The sequence below is a fragment of the Petromyzon marinus genome, chromosome 21 (genome assembly GCF_048934315.1).
Source record: "Petromyzon marinus isolate PM22_M1 ecotype Great Lakes invasive population chromosome 21, UKy_Petmar_22M1.pri1.0, whole genome shotgun sequence".
In the NCBI taxonomy this organism is placed as follows: Eukaryota; Metazoa; Chordata; class Hyperoartia; order Petromyzontiformes; family Petromyzontidae; genus Petromyzon; species Petromyzon marinus.
This window is the reverse complement of record NC_133687.1, coordinates 4,910,223-4,933,941: the sequence shown is the minus strand read 5'-3', so window position 1 is coordinate 4,933,941 and position 23,719 is coordinate 4,910,223. Positions and strand designations below refer to the sequence as shown.

Here is a 23,719-nt window from a genome sequence, read left to right as displayed (position 1 = left end):
GATGTCGCGATATTGCGATTATCACGATATTCAAACGGTGTCGCGATTACCACGTTATTCGACGGTGTCGCGCTTATCGCGATATTCGAACGGTATCGCGATATAGCGATTATCGCGATATCCAAAACGATGTCGCGATATTGCAACTATCGCGATATTCAAACGGTGTAGGGATATTGTTATTATCGTGATATTGCTATTATCGCGATATCCAAACGATGTCGCGATATTGCGATTATCACGATATTCAAACGGTGTCGCGATTACCGCGTTATTCGACGGTGTCGCGCTTATCGCGATATCCGAACGGTATCGCGATATTGCGATTATCGCGATATCCAAAACGATGTCGCGATATTGCAACTATCGCGATATTCAAACGGTGTAGGGATATTGTGATTATCGTGATATTGCGATTATCGCGATATCCAAACGATGTCGCGATATTGCGATTATCACGATATTCAAACGGTGGCACGATATTGCGATTGTCGCGATATTCAAACGTTGTCGCGATATTGCGATTATCGCGATACTCAAACGGTGTCGCCATATTGCGATTATCGCAATATTCAACGGTCGCGATATCCAAACGGTGTCGCGATATTGCGATTATCGCGATATGCAAGTGGCACGATATTGCGATTATCGCGATATTCAAACGGTGTCGCGATTACCGCGTTATTCGACGGTGTCGCGCTTATCGCGATATTCGAACGGTATCGCGATATAGCGATTATCACGATATCCAAAACGATGTCGCGATATTGCAACTATCGCGATATTCAAACGGTGTAGGGATATTGTTATTATCGTGATATTGCTATTATCGCGATATCCAAACGATGTCGCGATATTGCGATTATCACGATATTCAAACGGTGTCGCGATTACCACGTTATTCGACGGTGTCGCGCTTATCGCGATATTCGAACGATATCGCGATATAGCGATTATCGCGATATCCAAAACGATGTCGCGATATTGCAACTATCGCGATATTCAAACGGTGTAGGGATATTGTTATTATCGTGATATTGCTATTATCGCGATATCCAAACGATGTCGCGATATTGCGATTATCACGATATTCAAACGGTGTCGCGATTACCGCGTTATTCGACGGTGTCGCGCTTATCGCGATATCCGAACGGTATCGCGATATTGCGATTATCGCGATATCCAAAACGATGTCGCGATATTGCAACTATCGCGATATTCAAACGGTGTAGGGATATTGTGATTATCGTGATATTGCGATTATCGCGATATCCAAACGATGTCGCGATATTGCGATTATCACGATATTCAAACGGTGGCACGATATTGCGATTGTCGCGATATTCAAACGTTGTCGCGATATTGCGATTATCGCGATACTCAAACGGTGTCGCCATATTGCGATTATCGCAATATTCAACGGTCGCGATATCCAAACGGTGTCGCGATATTGCGATTATCGCGATATGCAAGTGGCACGATATTGCGATTATCGCGATATTCAAACGGTGTCGCGATTACCGCGTTATTCGACGGTGTCGCGCTTATCGCGATATTCGAACGGTATCGCGATATAGCGATTATCACGATATCCAAAACGATGTCGCGATATTGCAACTATCGCGATATTCAAACGGTGTAGGGATATTGTTATTATCGTGATATTGCTATTATCGCGATATCCAAACGATGTCGCGATATTGCGATTATCACGATATTCAAACGGTGTCGCGATTACCACGTTATTCGACGGTGTCGCGCTTATCGCGATATTCGAACGGTATCGCGATATAGCGATTATCGCGATATCCAAAACGATGTCGCGATATTGCAACTATCGCGATATTCAAACGGTGTAGGGATATTGTTATTATCGTGATATTGCTATTATCGCGATATCCAAACGATGTCGCGATATTGCGATTATCACGATATTCAAACGGTGTCGCGATTACCGCGTTATTCGACGGTGTCGCGCTTATCGCGATATCCGAACGGTATCGCGATATTGCGATTATCGCGATATCCAAAACGATGTCGCGATATTGCAACTATCGCGATATTCAAACGGTGTAGGGATATTGTGATTATCGTGATATTGCGATTATCGCGATATCCAAACGATGTCGCGATATTGCGATTATCACGATATTCAAACGGTGGCACGATATTGCGATTGTCGCGATATTCAAACGTTGTCGCGATATTGCGATTATCGCGATACTCAAACGGTGTCGCCATATTGCGATTATCGCAATATTCAACGGTCGCGATATCCAAACGGTGTCGCGATATTGCGATTATCGCGATATGCAAGTGGCACGATATTGCGATTATCGCGATATTCAAACGGTGTCGCGATTACCGCGTTATTCGACGGTGTCGCGCTTATCGCGATATTCGAACGGTATCGCGATATAGCGATTATCGCGATATCCAAAACGATGTCGCGATATTGCAACTATCGCGATATTCAAACGGTGTAGGGATATTGTTATTATCGTGATATTGCTATTATCGCGATATCCAAACGATGTCGCGATATTGCGATTATCACGATATTCAAACGGTGGCACGATATTGCGATTGTCGCGATATTCAAACGTTGTCGCGATATTGCGATTATCGCGATACTCAAACGGTGTCGCCATATTGCGATTATCGCAATATTCAACGGTCGCGATATCCAAACGGTGTCGCGATATTGCGATTATCGCGATATGCAAGTGGCACGATATTGCGATTATCGCGATATTCGAACGGTATCGCGATATTGCGATTATCGCGTTATTCAAACGGTGTCGCGATTATCGCGATATTCGAACGGTATCGCGATATTGCGATAATCGCGAAATCCAAACGATGTCGCGACTATCGCGATATCCAAACGGTGTAGCGATATTGCGATTATCGCGATATTGCGATTATCGCTATATTCAACCGGTGGCACGATTATCGCGATATTCGAGCGGTATCGCGATATTGCTATTATCGCGATATTCAAACGATGTCGCGATATTGCGATTATCGCAATATTCAAACGGTGTCGCGATATTGCGATTATCGCGATATTCGAACGATGCCGCGATATTCAAACGGTATCGAGATATTGCGATTATCGCGATATTCAAACGGTGCCGTGATATTGCGATTATCGCGATATTCAAACGGTGTCGCCATATTGCGATTATCGCAATATTCAACGGTCGCGATATCCAAACGGTGTCGCGATATTGCGATTATCGCGATATTCAAACGGTGGCACGATATTGCGATTATCGCGATATTCAAACGGTGTCGCCATATTGCGATTATCGCAATATTCAACGGTTGCGATATCCAAACGGTGTCGCGATATTGCGATTATCGCGATGTCGGTTTGCCACGAGATCGGCAGTACGTTGAACTCCGATTTAAAGCTTTCGTGACCGCAGGGATTCATATTATTGGTTCTTTTGGTAAAGTCACGGAGAAGGGAAATAATAAAAATAAAACAATAAAACAATAAAATTCTCACGACGTTTCGATTGCAACACAAGCAATCATCATCAGGCGTGAAAACCACAGCAATATTTTTTTTTTAAGTGGCGTATTATTATTTTCCTTCTACGTGACTTTACCGAAAGAACCAACAAGAGCACGTTGAACTCCGTTCGTCCTTTACGTAACAAACCGCGCTAATCGGACGTGCGCGGGGGATGGAGGGGCACAACACACCAAAACACGAAACTCGGCTCTAAATAAATGAAGGCATCGACCGAGATGATTTAAAAGCGCGCCGTCGCTCCAGTGCCTTTCCTCGTATCGGAAGAGCGTTCCAGACGGCCGCATCTCGTTCAGCAGTGGCGTTTGCTTGGACCGAATGCCAGTCGCTGAATGTCGAAACCCGGGTCAGCTGCTTGCGTTGAACCAAAGCTGCTGAGACCCACACTGCAGCAGCTGATGGGATGTGTAAAATACTTTAGGGGCCCGTCCATAAATGACGTCACGCGATTTTGGAGGATTTTTGACCCCCCCCCCAACTTCGTCACACGGCGTCACAAAAAGTCAGAGCCCCCCCTCAAATATGACGTCACAAAGCTCTGCCTCCCTCCCCCCCCCAAAACAATAAAACGTGCTTCAAATCGCTTTAAACTATCGTCATTGTAGTGCGGTATTTAATGTGGCGCTGTACTCTAATGTCGTAGGAGAAAACATTTATAAAAAAAAGTATATTTAATTAAGTGGAACGTGTTTATATTTATTTAAAGTTGAGCTTTTTGATGTGACGTCACATTTCTCAGACCCCCCCCCCCCCATCGTCACAAATGTCTGACCCCCCCCCCAGGTGCGTGACGTCACTTATGGACGGTCCCTTATCGGGGAGCGGTAGTGTAGCAGTTAGCGCGCTGTGCTAGGAACCCGGGTTCGATTCCCCGCTCACGGCCAACACCGGTGACGATTACCTGAACCGGTCGTCCCGGGCCTCCCCTAGGTCGACTCAACCTCAAATGAGTCCCCGGTGCTTTGTGTAAAAATACCATCGCCGCGAGGGAGACAAAGAAGGCCGGGAGTGGTGCTGGTCACCCGCCCCCCTCACGTGCCGTCCCGGCCTTCATAGGTGCTCCTCGCACTCAGCACTTGCCCCTCCAGTGTGTTGAAGGCTACGCGGGGGATCTTTGTCTCTGTGCGGTTACGGACAGCCATGGTGCGGTCATCGTCGCTGGGGAGTTTCGTAGCGGTGGTGGCAATGCCAATGCGGGTAGTGGTGGTGGTGATTATACGAGTGGTTGGTGACCGTCAAAGTTGCTCGCTCACAGCACTTGCCCCAACAGTCTGTTCAGGCTGTACGGGGGATCTTTGGAAAGCTGTATACGGTACTTGTGTGCGTGTTTTTACGTGAACTTGTTGTTGAACCTCCCCCCCCCCTCCTCCCCCTCTCGTACAACCCGACATGAAGTTTAACTCGACAACAAGGCGCGTGCTTAAAGTTTATTGAAACGCGAGGCGAGAGACGCCATCGCAACAGCGCTCACAGCCGCATGCAGCTGTTCGGTGCGATGGTGACATCAGGCGCGCGATGGTGATATGAAGGTGGGTATATGAAGGTGAAGATGGTACGGTGGGTTTACGGTGGTGGGTATGTGGTGATGGTGGTGGGTATATCTGATGATGGGTATATGTGATGGTGGTGGGTATATGGTGATGGTGGTGGGTATATGTGATGATGGGTATATGTGATGGTGGTGGGTATATCTGATGGTGGTGGGTATATCTGATGATGGGTATGTGGTGATGGTGGTGGGTTATGTGATGGTGGTGAGTATGTGATGGTGGGTTACGTGGTGGTGGGTTATGTGGTGATGGTGGTGGGTATGTGATGGTGGGTTATGTGGTGATGGTGGTGGAATATGTGGTGATGGTGGTGGAATATGTGGTGATGGTGGTGGAATATGTGATGATGGGTTATGTGGTGATGGTGGTGGGTTATGTGACCATGGTGGTGGGTGATGGTGGTTTTTGCGGTTGGTTCAGTGATGGCTGTGCAGGTGCGACACTCGCAGGACGCTGTTGTGGCTGCGTCTCGCCTGATTGCCTCGATGACCGCGGGGATGGTGGTGGTGGTGGTGATGGAGGTCCAAGTGGACACGATGACCATGTTGGTGATGGCCGTAGTTGTGGTAGTGAAGATCAAAGTGGGGAAGATCAAGGTGGTGAATATTATGGTGGTGAAGATCGTGGTGGTGAAGATCGTGGTGATGACCGTGGTGATGACCATGGTGGTAATAATGGTTGCGGTTATGGACAGCATGGTGATGATCGACGTGGAGATCTTGGTAGCGGTTGTGGGAATGCCAGTATGGGTAGTGGTGATGTCCGCGGTGGTGGTCGTGGTTGTACGAGTGGTGGTGGTCGTGCACCGCTACGGGGGAATAGTGGTTGTGCGGGAGCGGTGGCGCCGAATAGTCGTGGTGGTTGTGGCGGTGGTCAAAGTGGTTGTGGCGGTGGTCGAGGTGGTGGGAGACGTGGCTTATTGAATGGCGCCTGCGGATGGGGGTGCGCGTCTTCTTGCAGTCAATCGGAGAGAAATGTCGGCACAAATCATCGTGGTGGTGGTGGTGGCTGGTGTGGCGGTGATGCTCGGAATGGAGATGGTGGTGGTTGTGGTGGTGGTTGTGGTGGTGGCGCAGGTCCGTCAAGGAGTGGTGGCGGTGCACTATGGTGGGCCCGTCACGGGGCTCGCTGTGACCCCGCGCCGACGCAGCGTGATCACGGTCAATGACCGAGTAGTGTTGGCACAGATCGTCGTGGTGGTGGTGGTGGAAGTGGTGGTAGTGGAGCTGCTGCTGCTGCTTGCTCTGCTGCTGCTGCTGGTGGTGGTGGTAGAGGCGCCCCCGCTCGTCCTGACCGTGACTGCTCGGCAGGGGGCCCTCACGCACCCCCTCGTCCACGTGGAAGCAGTCGGCGCTGCTGCCGCAGCGGCTCAGCGGCGTCGTCTTCATCATCATGTTCTCGGACCCGAGGAGCAGCGACGACTGCGGATAGCGCTCCACCATCACCACCACGGGGGGGCCACCGTGCGCCCCGCCGCCCGCAGCGGGGGTGGTGGTGGTGAAGAAGTCGTGGGGGTGCTCCATGGCGGAGCGCGGGTGGCCGAACTCGTTCCACGCCACGGCGGCGCCCGTCGCCTGCTGCCGATGCCTCGGCGGTGGCAGCGCCGGCTTCATGCTGCTGGCGTGGCTGTAGCTGGGCAGCCTCACAGTGAGCTGCACCACGGAGCGGCCGTGAGGTTGGTGCGAGGGGGCCGGGGACAGCGGTAGGGCCGGAGGTTGGGACGCTGGTGGGACCGGAGGTTGGGACGCTGGTGGGGCTGGTGGGGCCGGAGGTTGGGACGCTGGTGGGGCCGGAGGTTGGAACGCTGGTGGGGCTGGTGGGGCCGGAGGTTGGGACGCTGGTGGGGCCGCCGGTTGGGTTGGTGGAGGCGGTTGGGTTGGTGGAAGTTCTTCGTCGGTCGGTGGCACTACCGGAAGTGGTTGAGGTGGTGGTGGCGGTTGGGTTGGTGGAGGCGGTTGGGTTGGTGGAGGTGGTTGAGGTGGTGGTGGCGGTTGGGTTGGTGGAGGCGGTTGGGTTGGTTGAGGCGGTTGGGTTGGTGGAGGCGGTTGGGTTGGTGGTGGCGGTTGGGTTGGTGGAGGCGGTTGGGTTGGTGGTGGCGGTTGGGTTGGTGGAGGCGGTTGGGTTGGTGGAGGCGGTTGGGTTGGTGGAGGCGGTTGGGTTGGTGGTGGCGGTTGGGTTGGTGGAGGCGGTTGGGTTGGTGGTGGCGGTTGAGGTGGTGGTGGCGGTTGGGTTGGTGGAGGCGGTTGGGTTGGTGGTGGCGGTTGGGTTGGTGGAGGCGGTTGGGTTGGTGGTGGCAGTTGGGTTGGTGGAGGCGGTTGGGTTGGTGGAGGCGGTTGAGGTGGTGGTGGCGGTTGGGTTGGTGGAGGCGGTTGGGTTGGTGGTGGCGGTTGGGTTGGTGGAGGCGGTTGGGTTGGTGGTGGCGGTTGGGTTGGTGGAAGTTCTTCGTCGGTCGGTGGCACTACCGGAAGTGGTTGAGGTGGTGGTGGCGGTTGGGTTGGTGGAGGTGGTTGGGTTGGTGGAGGCGGTTGGGTTGGTGGAGGCGGTTGAGTTGGTGGAGGCAGTTGGGTTGGTGGAAGTTCTTCGTCGTCCGCCATCCTGGAGGTTCAGCAGAGTTCCTGTGGGGACAGTTAACCCCGTTACCATCATTACCCCCGTTACCATCATTACCCCCGTTACCATCATTATCCCCGTTACTAGAGTTATCAAGTTACCATCTTTGCACAAGCATTGAGACCCCGCCTCGGGAGCACGAAAATCCACACACTCGCCCCCTCCTCACTCCCTCTTCCTCACCCTCCCCTCTTTAACTCTGACCTCAACTCACCCCCACCACCTCACCCCCAACTCCTCACCTCCTCACCCCCAACTCCTCACCTCCTCACGCAGGTCACACTGCACGACGGGGCCAGGCAAAGCCAAGCAAGCAGCCTTGGTTGAGTCACGGAATGGGGCGATGTGAGTGGACCCGGGGCTTGCCAGGTGCTTTGCTGCAGGCAGCACGCAGGCAGCGGCACACCGAGGAGGATGAGGAGGCGGTGATGGAGGATGAGGAGGCGGTGATGGAGGATGAGGAGGCGGTGATGGAGAAGGAGGAGGCGGTGATGGAGGAGGAGGAGGAGCAGCAGGGTGGTCGTGCTTGCTCCGCTGGTCGAGGCGGTTGTGGTGGCGGTTCTTGGCGTGGTCCGTTAACGGCACCGGTCCTCACGAGAGCGGTCACGTGGCTCCCTCCCCCCCTGTCAGCCCCCCCCCCTGTCAGCCCCCCTCCCCCCCCCTGTCAGCCCCCTCCCCCGTCAGCCCCTCCCTGTCAGCCCCTCACCCCGCACGTGGCGCACCGCCCAACGGCCCCGGAGGCCCAACCCAGTGAACGTGCAACGGTGGTGGTGGTAGTTCAACGTTGGCATGTTGGTGGTGGTGATAGTTCAACGTTGGCATGGTGGTGGTGGTGATAGTTCAACGTTGGCATGGTGGTGGTGATAGTTCAACGTTGGCATGTTGGTGGTGGTGATAGTTCAACGTTGGCATGGTGGTGGTGGTGATAGTTCAACGTTGGCATGGTGGTGGTGATAGTTCAACGTTGGCATGTTGGTGGTGGTGATAGTTCAACGTTGGCATGGTGGTGGTGGTGATAGTTCAACGTTGGCATGTTGGTGGTGGTGATAGTTCAACGTTGGCATGTTGGTGGTGATAGTTCAACGTTGGCATGTTGGTGGTGGTGATAGTTCAACGTTGGCATGGTGGTGGTGGTGATAGTTCAACGTTGGCATGGTGGTGGTGATAGTTCAACGTTGGCATGTTGGTGGTGGTGATAGTTCAACGTTGGCATGTTGGTGGTGGTGATAGTTCAACGTTGGCATGTTGGTGGTGGTGAGAGTTCAACGTTGGCATGTTGGTGGTGGTGATAGTTCAACGTTGGCATGTTGGTGGTGGTGAGAGTTCAACGTTGGCATGGTGGTGGTGGTGAGAGTTCAACGTTGGCATGTTGGTGGTGGTGATAGTTCAACGTTGGCATGTTGGTGGTGGTGATAGTTCAACGTTGGCATGTTGGTGGTGGTGATAGTTCAACGTTGGCATGTTGGTGGTGGTGATAGTTCAACGTTGGCATGTTGGTGGTGGTGATAGTTCAACGTTGGCATGTGGTGGTAGCCCAACGTTGGGATGTGGTGGGGGCCAAACGTTGGGATGTGGTGGGGCCCACCGTGCCTCGTTAACTGGGTAGCTGCTGATAATCTTGATGATTATGACGTTGACAGTGATGATGATCATGTCAGTGGTAGTCATGTTAATAAAGATGATGTTGATAACGATGTTTATGACGATCGTTTCTTTACCAAGATGTTTAGAGTGATGATGGCAATACTTAAGAAGTTGATAGTTTGCATCATAATCACTAAACGGCTTGTTCATGATCAACAATGTTATAATGAGCTAAACATGTCTCCCTAATGATTGGCGTTATCATAATCACCACCACCACGAACAGCTGCGTCACTGTCGTCACTATAAACATCTTAAGCATCATGTAAACACCAACACCGTTTTCATCACTAGCTGGGGAAAGCTTAATGATCATGAGGATGAGTGGCATTAAACATGTCAATAATACACCACTTAATTGTTGAACCGGTTCTGGTTATCACCTAGGTCGACTCAGCCTCAAATTAGTACCTGGTACGGTGTGTAAACATCACCACTGGGGAGACAAAGGCGGTCAGGTGTGGTGCTGACCCACCCACTCCCTCGTGTGCCGTGCCGGCCTTCATAGTTCCGACTGGCGAACAGCACTTGCCCCTACAGTCTGTGGCTCAACGGAATTCGTTGCCTGTAAATGTGTACATGGTATTGACCAACACTCCAAACGGCCAGCGACAAGCAGCACTCGGTAGTGTTCAAGGCAAGAGTTGTCACGTGTCTTGCATTGGGCAACGGCAGGTCGGCTGCAGCACGGTGGTCAGATTCTGCGCTGCCTCGGCGAGAAGGGCCTGGGTTCATATCCTGACTGCTACCTCTGTGTGTGGAGTTTGTGTTCTCCCTGTTCTGTATCATGAGTGTGGAGTTTGTGTTCTCTCTCTATTCGGTATCATTAGTGTGGCGTTTGTGTGTTCTTTCAATGTTCTGTCGCGTGAGTGTGGAGTTTGTGTGTTCTCTCCCTGTTCTGTAGAGTGTGGAGTTTGTGTTCTCTCCCTGTTCTGTAGTGTGGAGTTTGTGTGTTCTCTCCCTGTTCTATAGAGTGAGTGTGGAGTTTGTGTGTTCTCTCCCTGATCTGTAGAGTGTAGAGTTTGTATGTTCTCTCCCTGTTCTGTAGAGTGAGTGTGGAGTTTGTGTGTTCTCCACCTGTGCTGTTGTGTGAGTGTGGAGTTTGTGTGTTCTCTCCCTGTTCTGTAGAGTGTGGAGTTTGTGTGTTCTCCCATTGTTCTGTAGAGTGTGGAGTTTGTGTGGTCTCTCCCTGTTCTGTAATGTGAGTGTGGAGTTTGTGTGTTCTCCACCTGTGCTGTTGTGTGAGTGTGGAGTTTGTGTGTTCTCTCCCTGTTCTGTAGAGTGAGTGTGGAGTTTGTGTGTTCTCCACCTGTGCTGTTGTGTGAGTGTGGAGTTTGTGTGTTCTCTCCCTGTTCTGTAGAGTGAGTGTGGAGTTTGTGTGTTCTCTCCCTGTTCTGTAGAGTGAGTGTGGAGTTTGTGTGGTCTCTCCCTGTTCTGTAATGTGAGTGTGGAGTTTGTGTGTTCTCCACATGTGCTGTTGTGTGAGTGTGGAGTTTGTGTTCTCTCCCTGTTCTGTAGAGAGTGGAGTTTGTGTGGTCTCTCCCTGTTCTGTAATGTGAGTGTGGAGTTTGTGTGTTCTCCCCCTGTTCTGTAGAGTGAGTGTGGAGTTTGTGTGTTCTCTAGAGCGTGTGAGTGTGGAGTTTGTTTGTTCTCTCCCTGTTCTGTAAAGTGTGGAGTTTGTGTGTTCTCTCCCTGTTCTGTAGCGTGAGTGTGGAGTTTGTGTTCTCCCCCTGTTATGTAGAGTGTAGAGTTTGTGTGTTCTCCACCTGTTCTGTAGAGTGTGGAGTTTGTGTTCTCCCCCTGTTCTGTAGCGTGAGTGTAGAGTTTTTGTGTTCTCTCCCTGATCTGTAGTGTGTGGAGTTTGTGTGTTCTCTCCCTGATCTGTAGAGTGTGGAGTTTGTGTTCTCTCCCTGTTCTGTAGCGTGAGTGTGGAGTTTGTGTGTTCGCCACCTGTTCTGTAGAGTGTGGAGTTTGTGTGTTCTCTCCCTGATCTGTAGCGTGCGAGTGTGGAGTTTGTGTGTTCTCTCCGTTCTGTAGTGTGTGGAGTTTGTGTGTTCTCTCCCTGTTCTGTAGCGTGAGTGTGGAGTTTGTGTGTTCTCTCCCTGTTCTGTAGTGTGAGTGTGGAGTTTGTGTGTTTCTCCCCCTGTTCTGTAGCGTGAGTGCGGAGTTTGTGTGTTCTCTAGAGCGTGAGTGTAGAGTTTGTGTGTTCTCTCCCTGTTCTGTAGCGTGAGTGTGGAGTTTGTGTGTTCTCCCATTGTTCTGTAGAGTGTAGAGTTTGTGTGTTCTGTAGAGTGTGTGAGTGTGGAGTTTGTGTGTTCTGCCCCCTTTCTGTAGTGTGGAGTTTGTGTGTTCTGACCATGTTCTGTAGTGTGGAGTTTGTGTTCTGCCCCTGTTCTGTAGTGTGTGTGGAGTTTTTGTGTTCTCTCCCTGTTCTGTAGAGTGGAGTTTGTGTTCTCCTGTTCTGTAGTGTGGAGTTTGTGTGTTCTCCCTCTATTCTGTAGTGTGGAGTTTGTGTTCTCCTCCTGTTCTGTAGTGTGTGTAGTTTGTGTGTTCTGACCATGTTCTGTAGTGTGGAGTTTTTGTGTTCTCTCCCTGTTCTGTAGAGTGGAGTTTGTGTTCCCCTGTTCTGTAGTGTGTGTAGTTTGTGTGTTCTGACCATGTTCTGTAGACTGTGTGTGTAGAATTTGTGTTCTCATTCTCCCGACTTCCTCCGACAGATGAACATATTCATTGGAACTGCTGCTGACGAAACCACATCCCCAATGCTGAGACATCTCCTTCAAATCACTCGATGGGAATCACGCAGCAGCAACATCGCCCCCATACTGCCGTGACAAACGTAGCAGGGTCCTTGCTGAACGTGAGGCTTGAGACTCGGCAAGGCTCTCACGGGTGAACGAGCAGACTGGTCATTGTTCAGAGTTAGGACTTTGGCTTAGAAAAGAAAACCAAGCTGAAATGCCCATAGACTAACACTGCCCATCGACCTACATTGCCCATAAACGTACATTGCCCATAGACTAACACTGCCCATAGACTTACATTGCCCATAGACTAACAATGCCCATAGACTAACACTGCCCATAGACTTACATTGCCCATAAACGTACATTTCCCATAGACTAAAATTGCCCATAGACTTACATTGCACATTTACTTACATTGCCCGTAGAATTGCATTGCCCATCGACTCATATTGCCCATGAGACTCGTGTATATCCTCGTCTGTCCACACAATTCCCCCTCTATCTGTTTAACGATTCTGTAACTCGGTGCTGTAAATGTGCCCCGATCGGTCTCAACATCATCGGCCTGAGGCGACTCGCATTGCAGGAGGGGGGGGGCACCCCATTCTACAACACAGCTGTGCGTGGGTGCGATTCGCTCGCTTCTTCTTTGGTTCTTTCGGTAAAGTAACGTAGAATGAGAATAAAATAATAAAGCAATAAAATTCTCACGACGTTTCGGCCACAACGCAAACGGCCGTCTTCAGGTGAAAGGTACAGACCTGTCGGGACGGCAGAGCTTCGTCGTCCCGACAGGTCTGTACCTTTCACCTGAAGACGGCCGCTTGCGTTGTGGCCGAAACGTCGTGAGAATTTTATTGTGTTATTTTATTATTTATTCTCATTCTACGTGACTTTACCGAAAGAACCAAAGAAGATGAATCCTTGCAGTCACGAAAGCTTTAAATCGAAATCTCTCGCTTCTCTCGCAACGTGACGACGCACTCGTGTTTTCGTGCCGATTGCTATTTGCATCGTTGGCGTAGCTTCATTTCGTTTCGGTTTTGTATTCCTTCTGACCCGGGTCACTCTTGACAAATCATGGTCTCCCCACCCAGAGTGGTAATACGGCCATCTATTTTGTGCGTGTCGATGGCTGCGACTCCTGCATTTGGGGATGGGCCTCAAAGTGCACCTAGCCTGGCACAAGCAACTGCGGTCACGTCACCGCCACTTAGTGGCGAAGGGCAGCTGTTGCTGTGCGGAGGAGTAGGTGGCGCAGTGGTTCGTGCACTGCATGAAGAACGTGGGCAACCAAAGTTTGATTCCCGGCCACGGACAACATTAGTGGTGAATATCGAAACCGATGGTGGGCTTCCTCTAGGTCGACTCGGCCTTAAGTGAGTAATCCTGGTGCGGTGTGTAGCGAACATCAGAGCTGGGGATACAAAGGCGGCCGCCGGGCATGATTTTGACCACCCCACCCCCTCGTGTGCGAGGTACCAGCACTTGCCTCGGCAGTTGTTTTCACCGGCACAATGAAGGCCTCCGAACAACAATCAACGTTTATTGTGTCGGGGGACAGAACTTACAAGGGTCGAGTTGACATTGTGGGTCATAACCACCTGCATTGAGTTCGAGAGGTGAGAATTACATTTGTGTCAGTTCAGGGGTCAACTTCCAAGGGTTGAGGTCAGAAAGTACAAGTAAGCCAAATTCCAGGATTGAGGTCAGATCAAGGTGCACTGTCAAAGTCGAGGTCCAATTTAAGTTGAAGCAATAGATCAAGGCTCTCAGCGCCGAGTTTAGGGCTCTTAGGATTGGTGTCAAGAGGGCAGGGCGATAAGATCACGTGTTATGAGCCCAAGAGGTCAGGGCTGTCAGAGTCAAAGCCATTGGGGGGTGGGGGTTGTGGTCAGAATTCCCACATGGACTCGATGTCGGGTTTCTCCCCCGTGGCGCTCAACTCCCCGTGGGCCGCCCCCTTTACGAGCGCCCCCCCCGGCGCCACCAGACACAGCCGGTGGGGGGCATGCAGCTGCACCAGGAATGGGGAGGGGGGGCTTGGGCCCCCCAGCACCACCGCCGCATCCTCCCCACGCACCACCCAGCCCCCTTGGCCTCCCTCACCTGCGGAGGGGCGTGGGGGGAGAAGCTTGTTAGGTGATCTGTGTGTAAGTGCGTGTGTGTTGGACACGTTGCCTTAACATGCACCTAGCCTGGCACGACAGCCGTGGTCACGTAACCGCCACTTAAGAGGGGGCGAATGGCGGCTACAGTACCGTGTATGTACAATGTGGGTGTGTAATGTATAAGCAGTATATTAGTCTGTATGTGTATATGACTGTACAGTATACTGTATACAATGTGGGGTCGGTGGTGTAGCGATTAATTTGATAAACGAGCGAGGGTCTTGCAATACGAGTAGTACGTATACGCTTTGTCTGCCGAGCGTCACGTGATCACAACTGATATACATTGTGCTTTGATATACGGGTGCTTTGGATTACAAACACGTTTCTGGAACGAATTATGCTCGCAATCCAAGGTTTTACTGTGTATCTACCCAACGTCTGTCCTGCCAAGCAGTTTGAATTCACTCGGATGCGTCTATGCGGTCAGACGTGGGACAACATTGTGTGCACTGCACGCGATACTCGACACAAAGCTGTCTCGTGCAATTTCACTTTTTTGCTCTGTTTTTTTTTGGAATGCATCTACCGCATGAAGCGAGGAAAACCTGTGTTTTGGTGGAGAGTGGGAGTTGCATCTTACCAGCAGAATGGCTTCAACGCAAGCAAAAACTCGGGACTGGTTTCGACATCGAGTGGCTCATCAGCAGCAGAATCGGCTTTGCCGGTGAACTGCCGAGTGTTTATAGGCAAGGAGCGAAGAGAAATCTGTGAGGAGGAAGTGGTAGGAGTGGTGAGTACCTGTGATGAGGTGGTAGGCCCCGTCTCCACAGGGCAGCAGTTGGAAGGCTGTGAAGTCCGCCTGGTCGCACCGCAGGGTCCCCTCACCTTCTCCTCCCCCCTGAGGCCCCACGAACCCCCGGGGCCCCTGCAGGATGAGGCGCGGCCGGTTCTCCAAGCGCACCGTGAACAGCTCCTGTGGGCCTGGGGTGAGGGGCGAGTGACTGGGTGAGTGGATTTGTGGTCGGGTGGGTGGGTGGGTGAGTGGGTGAGCGGCTGGGTGAACGAGCGGCTGGGCGAGTAGGTGAGCAGGTGGGTGGGTGAGCATGGGAGAGCAGGTGAGTGCATATGACCACTGTGTCGAGAGGCCGCGAATGGCCGTGATGGCCCCGGGAGAGGGGGGCCTTGATCCAGCAGTGGATAGATACTGGCGGCTGACGACGGCGGTGGCGACGCTCACTTGGTAAGGTGGCTGAGGCCACGATCTGGCCGATGGGCCTCATGGTGACGTAGAGGCCGGAGGGGGCGCGCAGCAATACGCAGGGCCCTCGCCAAGTCACCGTGAAACCGCAGTCTCCATCACCGTCGCGGACAACCACGTTACCACCCTCTACCTAAAAAACAAACATCACCGTACACACGCCATCACCGTACACGTTACCACCACACACCATCACATGCACCAGGATCACACGTACCACGGGACGTCATGTTACTATGCTCCACATTTGCCACTTTTCCAGGTATGGGTGCAGCGTGGGCGTTGTGTGGCGCGGTGCGGTGTGCCGTGTGCCCCATACCTGCATCACGTGGAGCCCTTGGACGCTGCTCAGGTGAGCGACATCTCCGTCCACGCGGAGATGGAACAGGGATTGAGGCTCCACCTTGTTGCCCCGTGCATACAGCTCCTCCCCTGCATGTGCGCGGGTACGCACATACATACACGGGTACACAGAGGCAAGTGCTGTTAGCAAGTAGCACCTCTGAAGGCTGGCACAGCGTAGGAGGGGGTGGGTGGCCAGCACCACTTCCGACCGCCTTTGTCTTCCTAGTGGCGATGTTTACACACCGCACTAGGACCGCTTCAGATAATTGTCACTGGTATTGGCCTTGTCTCCCCGTACCTCCCCGTGTCTTCTCACCGTGAGCGATGGTCACCACGTGTCCCCTGTGTGTCCACAGAGACACCACGGCACCCGCACGTCTCGGCTCCAGCAGGGCGTCCCGTATGGCCTGGGATGAGCCGGCGCTCACAAGGAGACGTGGGCCCTGACACACGGAGTGGCGCGCAAGGAAGACGCAGCGCAGGTGAGACATGCAGGGAGACACGGCACAGGTGAGACATGCAGGGAGACACGGCACAGGTGAGACATGCAGGGAGACAGCACAGGTGAGACATGCAGGGAGACGCAGCACAGGTGAGACATGCAGGGAGACACAGCACAGGTGAGACATGCAGGGAGACGCAGCACAGGTGAGACATGCAGGGAGACACAGCACAGGTGAGACATGCAGGGAGACACGGCACAGGTGAGACATGCAGGGAGACAGCACAGGTGAGAGACGGGGAGACGCGGCACAGGTGAGACATGCAGGGAGACGCAGCACAGGTGAGACATGCAGGGAGACGCGGCACAGGTGAGACATGCAGGGAGACACGGCACAGGTGAGACATGCAGGGAGACACAGCGCAGGTGAGACATGCAGGGAGACACGGCACAGGTGAGACATGCAGGGAGACACGGCGCAGGTGAGACATGCAGGGAGACGCAGCACAGGTGAGACATGCAGGGAGACGCGGCACAGGTGAGACATGCAGGGAGACACGGCACAGGTGAGACATGCAGGGAGACGCGGCACAGGTGAGACATGCAGGGAGACGCGGCGCAGGTGAGACATGCAGGGAGACACGGCACAGGTGAGACATGCAGGGAGACACAGCGCAGGTGAGACATGCAGGGAGACGCAGCACAGGTGAGACATGCAGGGAGACACGGCACAGGTGAGACATGCAGGGAGACACGGCGCAGGTGAGACATGCAGGGAGACGCAGCACAGGTGAGACATGCAGGGAGACACGGCACAGGTGAGACATGCAGGGAGACGCGGCGCAGGTGAGACATGCAGGGAGACACGGCACAGGTGAGACATGCAGGGAGACACAGCGCAGGTGAGACATGCAGGGAGACAGCACAGGTGAGACATGCAGGGAGACGCGGCGCAGGTGAGACATGCAGGGAGATGCGGCACAGGTGAAAGATGGGGAGACACATGGAGACAGCGCGAATGAGAGACGGAGAGATGGGGAGACACGCAGGAAGACACAGGGACGTACTCCATTTATCACACCACACACAACCCTTGGCAGTGGCGAGTTTGGATACCTGTACCCTGTGGATTAACTCTGTGGGTGTACCCCGTGGGTAACGTACCTGTGGGTAGAGGAGGCGCCCCTGGGTGTCCCGCAGCGCCAGCACGCCGTGAGTGACGTGCACGGCGCTGGCCACACCGTCGGTGGCCATTGTGGAGCACGGCACGGCCCCACACGTCACGCACACTCCCGTGTCCGTCTCCACGTGGTAGCGCCCGCTCTGAAAGCAAAGGTCCCCAGTGTCGTAGCATTGTATAGGCTGCTGCGGCAAGTGCCGTTCAAGTGAGCACGTGGTTGAGCGTGTGCGCTTGAGTGAGTAGTGGCAGTGTAGCGATTAGCTAGCATGTTTTGCTACAAACCCGCCGAACTGGGTTCGATTCCTGCTCATGGCCAACGCAAGCGATGATTACCTGAACCGGTCCTGGGCCTCCTCGAGTTTGACTCGGCCTCAAATGAGTACCTGGTGTGGTGTGTAAACATCACCACTGTGTTCTTTGGTTCTTTTGGTAAAGTCACGTAGAATGAGAATAAAATAATAAATTAATAAAATAAAATAACACAATAAAATTCTCACGACGTTTCGGCCACAACACAAGTGGCCTTCATCAGTCTCGTCCCTTCACCTGATGAAGGCCACTTGTGTTGTGGCCGAAACGTCGTGAGAATTTTATAGTGTTTATTTATTAATTTATTCTCATTCTACGTGACTTTACCGAAAGAACCAAAGAAGATGAATCCTTGCAGTCACGAAAGCTTTAAATCGAAAAATATCACCACTGTGGAGACGAAGGTGGTCAGGCGTGATGCTGGCCACCCACCCTCTCGTGTGCTGTGCCGGCCTTCCCCCAATTGTCTCCCCCCAATTGTCTACTCAGGCTATGCGAGGGATCGTTGTGGTTAAGCGAGAATGTCAGCGTATGGTTGAGTGGGTGGACGAGTGAATCAGTGAGTGGAGGGTGGGCGGGCAGGCGGAGGGGCTCACCGAGAAGTGAACCGTGAAGACGCAGCCGGGGCTGTGTGGCACCGCGGCGTCTGCGTAGAGCTGGGCCCCCCGCGAAGCCGCTCCCGGCATCTCCGCACGCACGTAGCTCCCCCACGCCCGGCTCCACAGCCACACGTGGGGGTGCAGCTCCACGTGGGGCCACCATGTGGTCACCTGCGGGACCCCCCCCCCCCGCCCCACCGTACAGCACCCGCCCATCAACCCCGGTCTGTTTACAATGAAGCCCCCCTCCGGTAATCATCGCTCGTTCCCGATACCGCTCACCGCTAACATACACCCCTCGCTCACCGTGTCGTTCACCGCTCACCCCGGCACCTCTGACCGGTGAGAAAGATCCGAATACAATTCGTGTCACGCGTCACGATTGTGCTGCTCTCGACACACGACGAAGGGTCCCCTCGGAACTCTCGCAGAGCGGTGCAACGCTCGCCGCTTTAACCCGCCAGGCGTTCTGTTCGTTATCGTGAAAAGCGCTCATTCACCCTCCGTTTTTGGCCCAGGGTGGCCACTGCCGTCTCTAACTTCCCAGTCGCTACGAAGTGCGCCAGCATGGCACCAGCATGGCACCACCCAATGGTGTCCTTCAGGAGCCTCCTCCTCCTCCTCTACAGAGGCTGATCTTGACACCACTGGTACGTATGTGCGTTGAACTTCTTTCGCACCGTACATAGTCAACCGTGCTAATCGGACGTCCGGGGGAAGGACAACCAAACTCAACACAAAAAGCAGTTCGAGGGAAATGAAGGTATCAGTCATCAGCAAGGCCACTTAGCTCGAGACCCTCTTGCAACTGGTCACAGGATCCAGATTGCACTTTACACCTCCTCCGCACAGCCAGCCAACGAGCAGGGCCCCCATGTTTACTTCGTTGGGCTCAGGGGTTTCCACCCCCCCCCCCCTCCCAAGACCTCACAATATGCTCTGAAAAACTTGCAGACGTGGTCCTGGGCTTCAAAGGTCGAATTACCATTCTTTCCCTTAAGGACAGTAATCGGTGTGACATTGCAAGTCACTTTTTTGACGTAAAGAGTGATTTGTGATCGCGAGCTGCCGAGGCAATTTCAGCCTCTTGCACCGGTGCCCGTTCGAACCTCTGAGCGTTGGCTGCGGTAAGCGTCCTAAATCTTCGATGTGGGATGTTGCAGATGAGAGTGGGCCTGCAGCTTACTTTCAGCTAGCTGGAACACCTCCTCAATCAGCCAGGGTCTCTGCGGAGGTGTGGACCCTGTACCCAATGCAGCCATAACAGCATGAGTCGCAATCATGAACCTCGCTCATTTCCTCTCGGCGTCAGAAGGGAGTTGGGGGACAATGTCAACCCCAGCTGCAAGCGATGATCAAATTCTCACTTGTAACCTTCATCATTGAGCCGAGACCAGGTTATTTCTGGTTTGGATGGGGTCGTAGGTGGATGCCCACCACCGCAGTGGAAGAATGGCAGGTGCATCTTACAGATGACAAGCCGATGGGTCAGTGAGGAAGCCCAGGACCGGTTCAGACATTTGTCACCGATGTTGGGCTTGAGCAAGAATTTAACTTGGGTCACCAGCGTCGTAGTGGTGTTCCGACTACCGCTCATGACAAAAACTGACTCACATAAAGACAAAGATCCCCCGAATAGCCTTTATAGGCTCTAAGGGCAAGTGCTGTTAGCGAGCACCTGAAGGCCGGTATGGCACACGGGGGGGTGGGTGGCCAGCACCACCTCGTCCCGCCTTTGTCGACCTAGGGGAGGCCCACGACCGGTTCAGATAATCGTCACTGGTGTTGACCGTGAGCGGGAATAGAACCCGGGTTGCCGGGCGCTAATCGCTACACTACCCAGATCAACACACACGACTGGGTGTACACTTTGGCAGCGATCGGTCACCCTGGTTCGCCTCTCACCGCAACCGTGTCGTCCACCGAGCCCTGTACTCACGCTCTGATTGGCCAGCCCGTCGCACGTCACCTCCCCACGCGGCCCGCCCGCCGCCAGGTAGCGCTCGCGGGCGACGGCGCGCAGCCGCCACGCCCCGCGAGCGCCGACGGCCTCCACTGCCAACACAGTGCCGGCTCGGCGCTGAGCCGCGTCGCACGCCAGCCTCCCGCGCTCGTCCACGCGGGCGTACCCGCCCCGCGCCTCGCTCCTCAGCAGTGCCAGCGACGCGCCGCCGCTGCCGCCGGCCTCCTCCGCCCTGACCGCGTCCAGCCGCCAGCGCTGCTCGGGGCCCGTGCCGCGTGGCGCGGTGACGACGGCGCTGTCGGAGGCCTCGCACGATAGGTAGCGCCCGCCCACGGACACGAGGCCCAGGCACAGCGAGGCGGCGCCGCGGCCCTCCTCCTCGTCGCCGCCGGCGCTCTCGTCCAATGCCGCCGCCGCCGCCTTCGTGTTGGCTCCGGGAGGCCGCTGGCCGCGGGGAACCAGCGGCGACGCTAGCGGCACGCTGTCCGGTGCGCCGCAGTGCTGATGACGGGGAGGGTCGTACGCATGGCCGAATACGTAGGCCTCGTTGTAGAAGACGCTGCTGCTGTACTCGCTGCTCTCATTGCCGACACCGCCGCCCGTCGCCACGGTGACCCGCGTCCCCGTCGCGCCGGGTTGCTCGCTCAGCAACCGCTTGAACTGGCTCCGCGTTGCCTCCACTTCCTCCTCCTCCTCCTCGTCGTTGTTGCGCGCTGGCGGCCGGGACTTTGGGAGGCCATCTCCGTCGCGGTGCGTGGCCACGGCGACGCTGCGGCTCGCCACACCAGCAGCAGGGCCAGCGGCGGCGGCGGCGGTCGACGGTGCCCTGCGTGGCTCAGGGCCGTGCGAGGAGCGGCGCCGGCGCGGCCGCCCCTCGCCGGCTCTTTCGCCGCCATCTTTCCCGTTGTCGGTCCCATCGTCTTCGACGGGGCCGGCGGTGCGGCGGCACGGGCCACGGCCGAGTTGGGATTCGTCGCCCAGCGCCCGCCCGCGGCTCCGCGCGCAAGGGCGCTCACCGCAGCGAGGGGAGGCTCCCTCCCGGCCGCGGGGCTCACGCGTCGGCCGCTCGCGACCGGCGGCGTCGTCGTCGCACGCTACTCCGAACCTGTTCCGGCGGAGCTCCTCCAGGAGGGCGTCACCGTCACCATCCGGGCTCTGCTGGCGCCGTGCGTCCCTCCCCCCCCCCGCCGCCACGCTGCGAGCACGGCGGCGCAGCGCGGCGGCGGCGGTTCCGCCGTCACGGCGCCCTCGCGGGCGCGGGTCGTCATCCGCCTCGCTGTCGTCCGACAAGAACGGCTCCGCGCCGCCCCCGCTGCTGCGGGCGCGTCGGTGACTGCGCCTGAGGAGCCCCGCCACGGTGTTATTCGGCGCCGCCCACGCCGCCAAGAAGGAGGAGGAGGAGTCGGGCCCCGGGTCCCCCTGGAGCGTCTTGAGCTCCTCGTGCCGGTCCCGGCGGCGGCGGATGAGCTCCATGACGTCGTGCACGCGCTGTGGGTTGCGCGACGGCCGCCCGCCTCCTTCTCCGGGGTGCCCTGGGCGAGACCTCGCGCCGTCTTCCTTCGGCGGCGCCACCGGCGTCGTCGCCGCCGCCGCCGATGGCCTGGACACGTCGCGATCGTCGTCGCCGTCGGAGAACGGGCGCCGGCGCGAGAGGACCCCGTGGGGGAGCCGCCGCCGCTCACGGCTGCGGCCGCTGTCTGGTCTCGGCATCCTCCCGGCGTCGCGCTGGCGCGGGGGCCGGCGGAGGCCGAGGATATCTGCCGTGGAGGTGGAGCAGAGGGGATTGCTGTTGCCACCGCGGTCGTCGTGGCGGTCGTGGCCGTCGCGGTAACGGGGACGCGGGGATAGAGATCGGTCGTGAGACTGCAGAGTTGGGAGGTCGAGGCGAGTTGGGAGGTCGCGGCGAGACGAGGGGAGGTCGCGGTAGGTGGAGAGGTCGCGGGGAGGGTCGCGGTGCGAGGAGGGGAGGTCACGGTGGGTGGGGAGGCCGCGGCGAGCGGGGGGGTCGCGTTCAGAGGAGGTGAGCTTGCGGGAACTGCGAGGCATGGCGTCCCTGTTCGTCCACGCGGTGTCGCGCGTCAAACGGGAGAGCGGCATCCTTGGGAGACAGAGAAACAACATCGCCATCGTTAGCCGTGAAGCGTTTCACACCCGTGGGCTATTCGAGGAAAGGTCGTGGTCCACGGTTATGATTCTGGAATACTTGCTACATCGAGCTGCCGCAGGTAGGATCTGTATCACTGTCAATAACACGGAATGGCCTTCAGTGGAAACACAATGGGCGACGTTTCGGGCAATAGCCCATTATAGCCCACACGAGCGACCCGCCATCAATCACCCAACACCATGCGCTGGTTGTACTGTACCGCTATGCCCCCTCACACGGTCCGCGCCTTCACCACCGCCACCACCAAACCAAGCCGCGATGGACCAGCGCTGTAGGTATGGTTGTTGTGGTTGTTGTAGGTATGGTTGTTGTGATTGTTGTGGGTATGGTTGTTGTGATTGTTGTGGGTATGGTGGTTGTGATTGTTGTGAGTATGGTTGTTGTGATTGTTGTGGGTATGGTTGTTGTGATTGTTGTGGGTATGGTTGTTGTGGTTGTTGTAGGTATGGTTGTTGTGATTGTTGTGTGTATGGTTGTTGTGATTGTTGTTGTGGTTGTTGTTAATTTAATTATGGGTGACCGCGTCCGCCTACCGTGCAGTGGGCGACGTCCCCGAATAAACGACCCTGGCGGCGCGCGCCGCTGAACGTTACACAAAGCTGCAGGTCCCCCGTGTAGGCTCGCCAGGCGAGCCGGGGCAAGTGCCGTTAGCGAGTGTGGCATCTGACACGACACACGATGGGGTGGCTGGGTGGCTGGCAAGCAACTACGCCCGGTTACACATCGCGCCAGGTACTCACTTGAGGCTGAGTCGACGTAGGGGGGGGGATGGGAGACCCAGGACCGGTTCAAGATAATTTTGTCGCCGGTGTTGGCCGTGAGCAGGAATCGAACTCGGCTCTGCCGGGTTCGTAGCGCTAACCGCTACGCCACCGCTCTCTACAGTACGTGTACGCACACACAACAGACTGTTGGGGCAAGTGCTGTACTATCAAGACCAGCACGGCACACGAGGGGGTGGGTGGCCACACACACACACACGTGTACAACACACGCACGCGTGTACACACACGCGTGCAACACACACGCGTGCGTCCACACACGCATACAACACACACACGTGTACACACACACGCACACGTGTACACACACGCGTGTAACACACACGCGCGCGTACTCCACACACACGCGCGCGTACTCCACACACACGCGCGCGTACTCCACACACACGCGCGCGTACTCCACACACACGCGCACGCGCGCAACAGTTGCGAACCGCCGACTCTCGCGCTGTACACAAACGCACG

The 23,719-nt window shown here is 55.2% G+C and overlaps 2 protein-coding genes across 2 annotated transcripts; one reads left to right on the top strand and one right to left on the bottom strand.

The window, feature by feature from the left end:
* Nucleotides 1-4,939: 4,939 nt before the first annotated feature.
* On the top strand, nucleotides 4,940-9,395 carry LOC142925548 (uncharacterized). Its single transcript, XM_076068439.1, has 2 exons — nucleotides 4,940-6,769; nucleotides 7,981-9,395. The coding sequence occupies exons 1-2, from the start codon at nucleotides 6,018-6,020 to the stop codon at nucleotides 8,051-8,053; spliced, it is 825 nt and encodes a 274-aa protein (XP_075924554.1). The 5' UTR covers nucleotides 4,940-6,017; the 3' UTR covers nucleotides 8,054-9,395.
* Nucleotides 9,396-13,625: 4,230 nt separating this feature from the next.
* On the bottom strand, nucleotides 13,626-23,685 carry LOC116944343 (uncharacterized). The gene is made up of 9 exons (XM_032957904.2): nucleotides 23,213-23,685; nucleotides 20,282-22,403; nucleotides 18,340-18,513; nucleotides 17,419-17,577; nucleotides 16,129-16,255; nucleotides 15,787-15,899; nucleotides 15,447-15,600; nucleotides 15,008-15,190; nucleotides 13,626-14,204 (listed from the first exon to the last, which is right to left on the bottom strand). Exons 2-9 carry the CDS (start codon nucleotides 22,400-22,402, stop codon nucleotides 13,990-13,992), a joined length of 3,246 nt encoding a protein of 1,081 aa, XP_032813795.1. The 5' UTR covers nucleotide 22,403; nucleotides 23,213-23,685; the 3' UTR covers nucleotides 13,626-13,989.
* Between the last annotated feature and the right edge of the window lie 34 nt (nucleotides 23,686-23,719).

Bases quoted from the DNA above. Each gene is read 5' to 3' on its own strand.
- LOC142925548 (XM_076068439.1), top strand. From the start codon at position 6,018: ATGGCGCCTGCGGATGGGGGTGCGCGTCTTCTTGCAGTCAATCGGAGA. The intron at 6,770-7,980 runs GTTGGTGCGAGG...CTCCTCACGCAG, and splicing joins CACCACGGAGCGGCCGTGAG to GTCACACTGCACGACGGGGC.
- LOC116944343 (XM_032957904.2), bottom strand. From the start codon at position 22,402: ATGCCGCTCTCCCGTTTGACGCGCGACACCGCGTGGACGAACAGGGAC. The intron at 18,514-20,281 runs GTGAGTACAGGG...GGGGTCCCGCAG, and splicing joins ACGGGCTGGCCAATCAGAGC to GTGACCACATGGTGGCCCCA. The intron at 16,256-17,418 runs GTACGTTACCCA...TCCGTGTGTCAG, and splicing joins GGCGCCTCCTCTACCCACAG to GGCCCACGTCTCCTTGTGAG.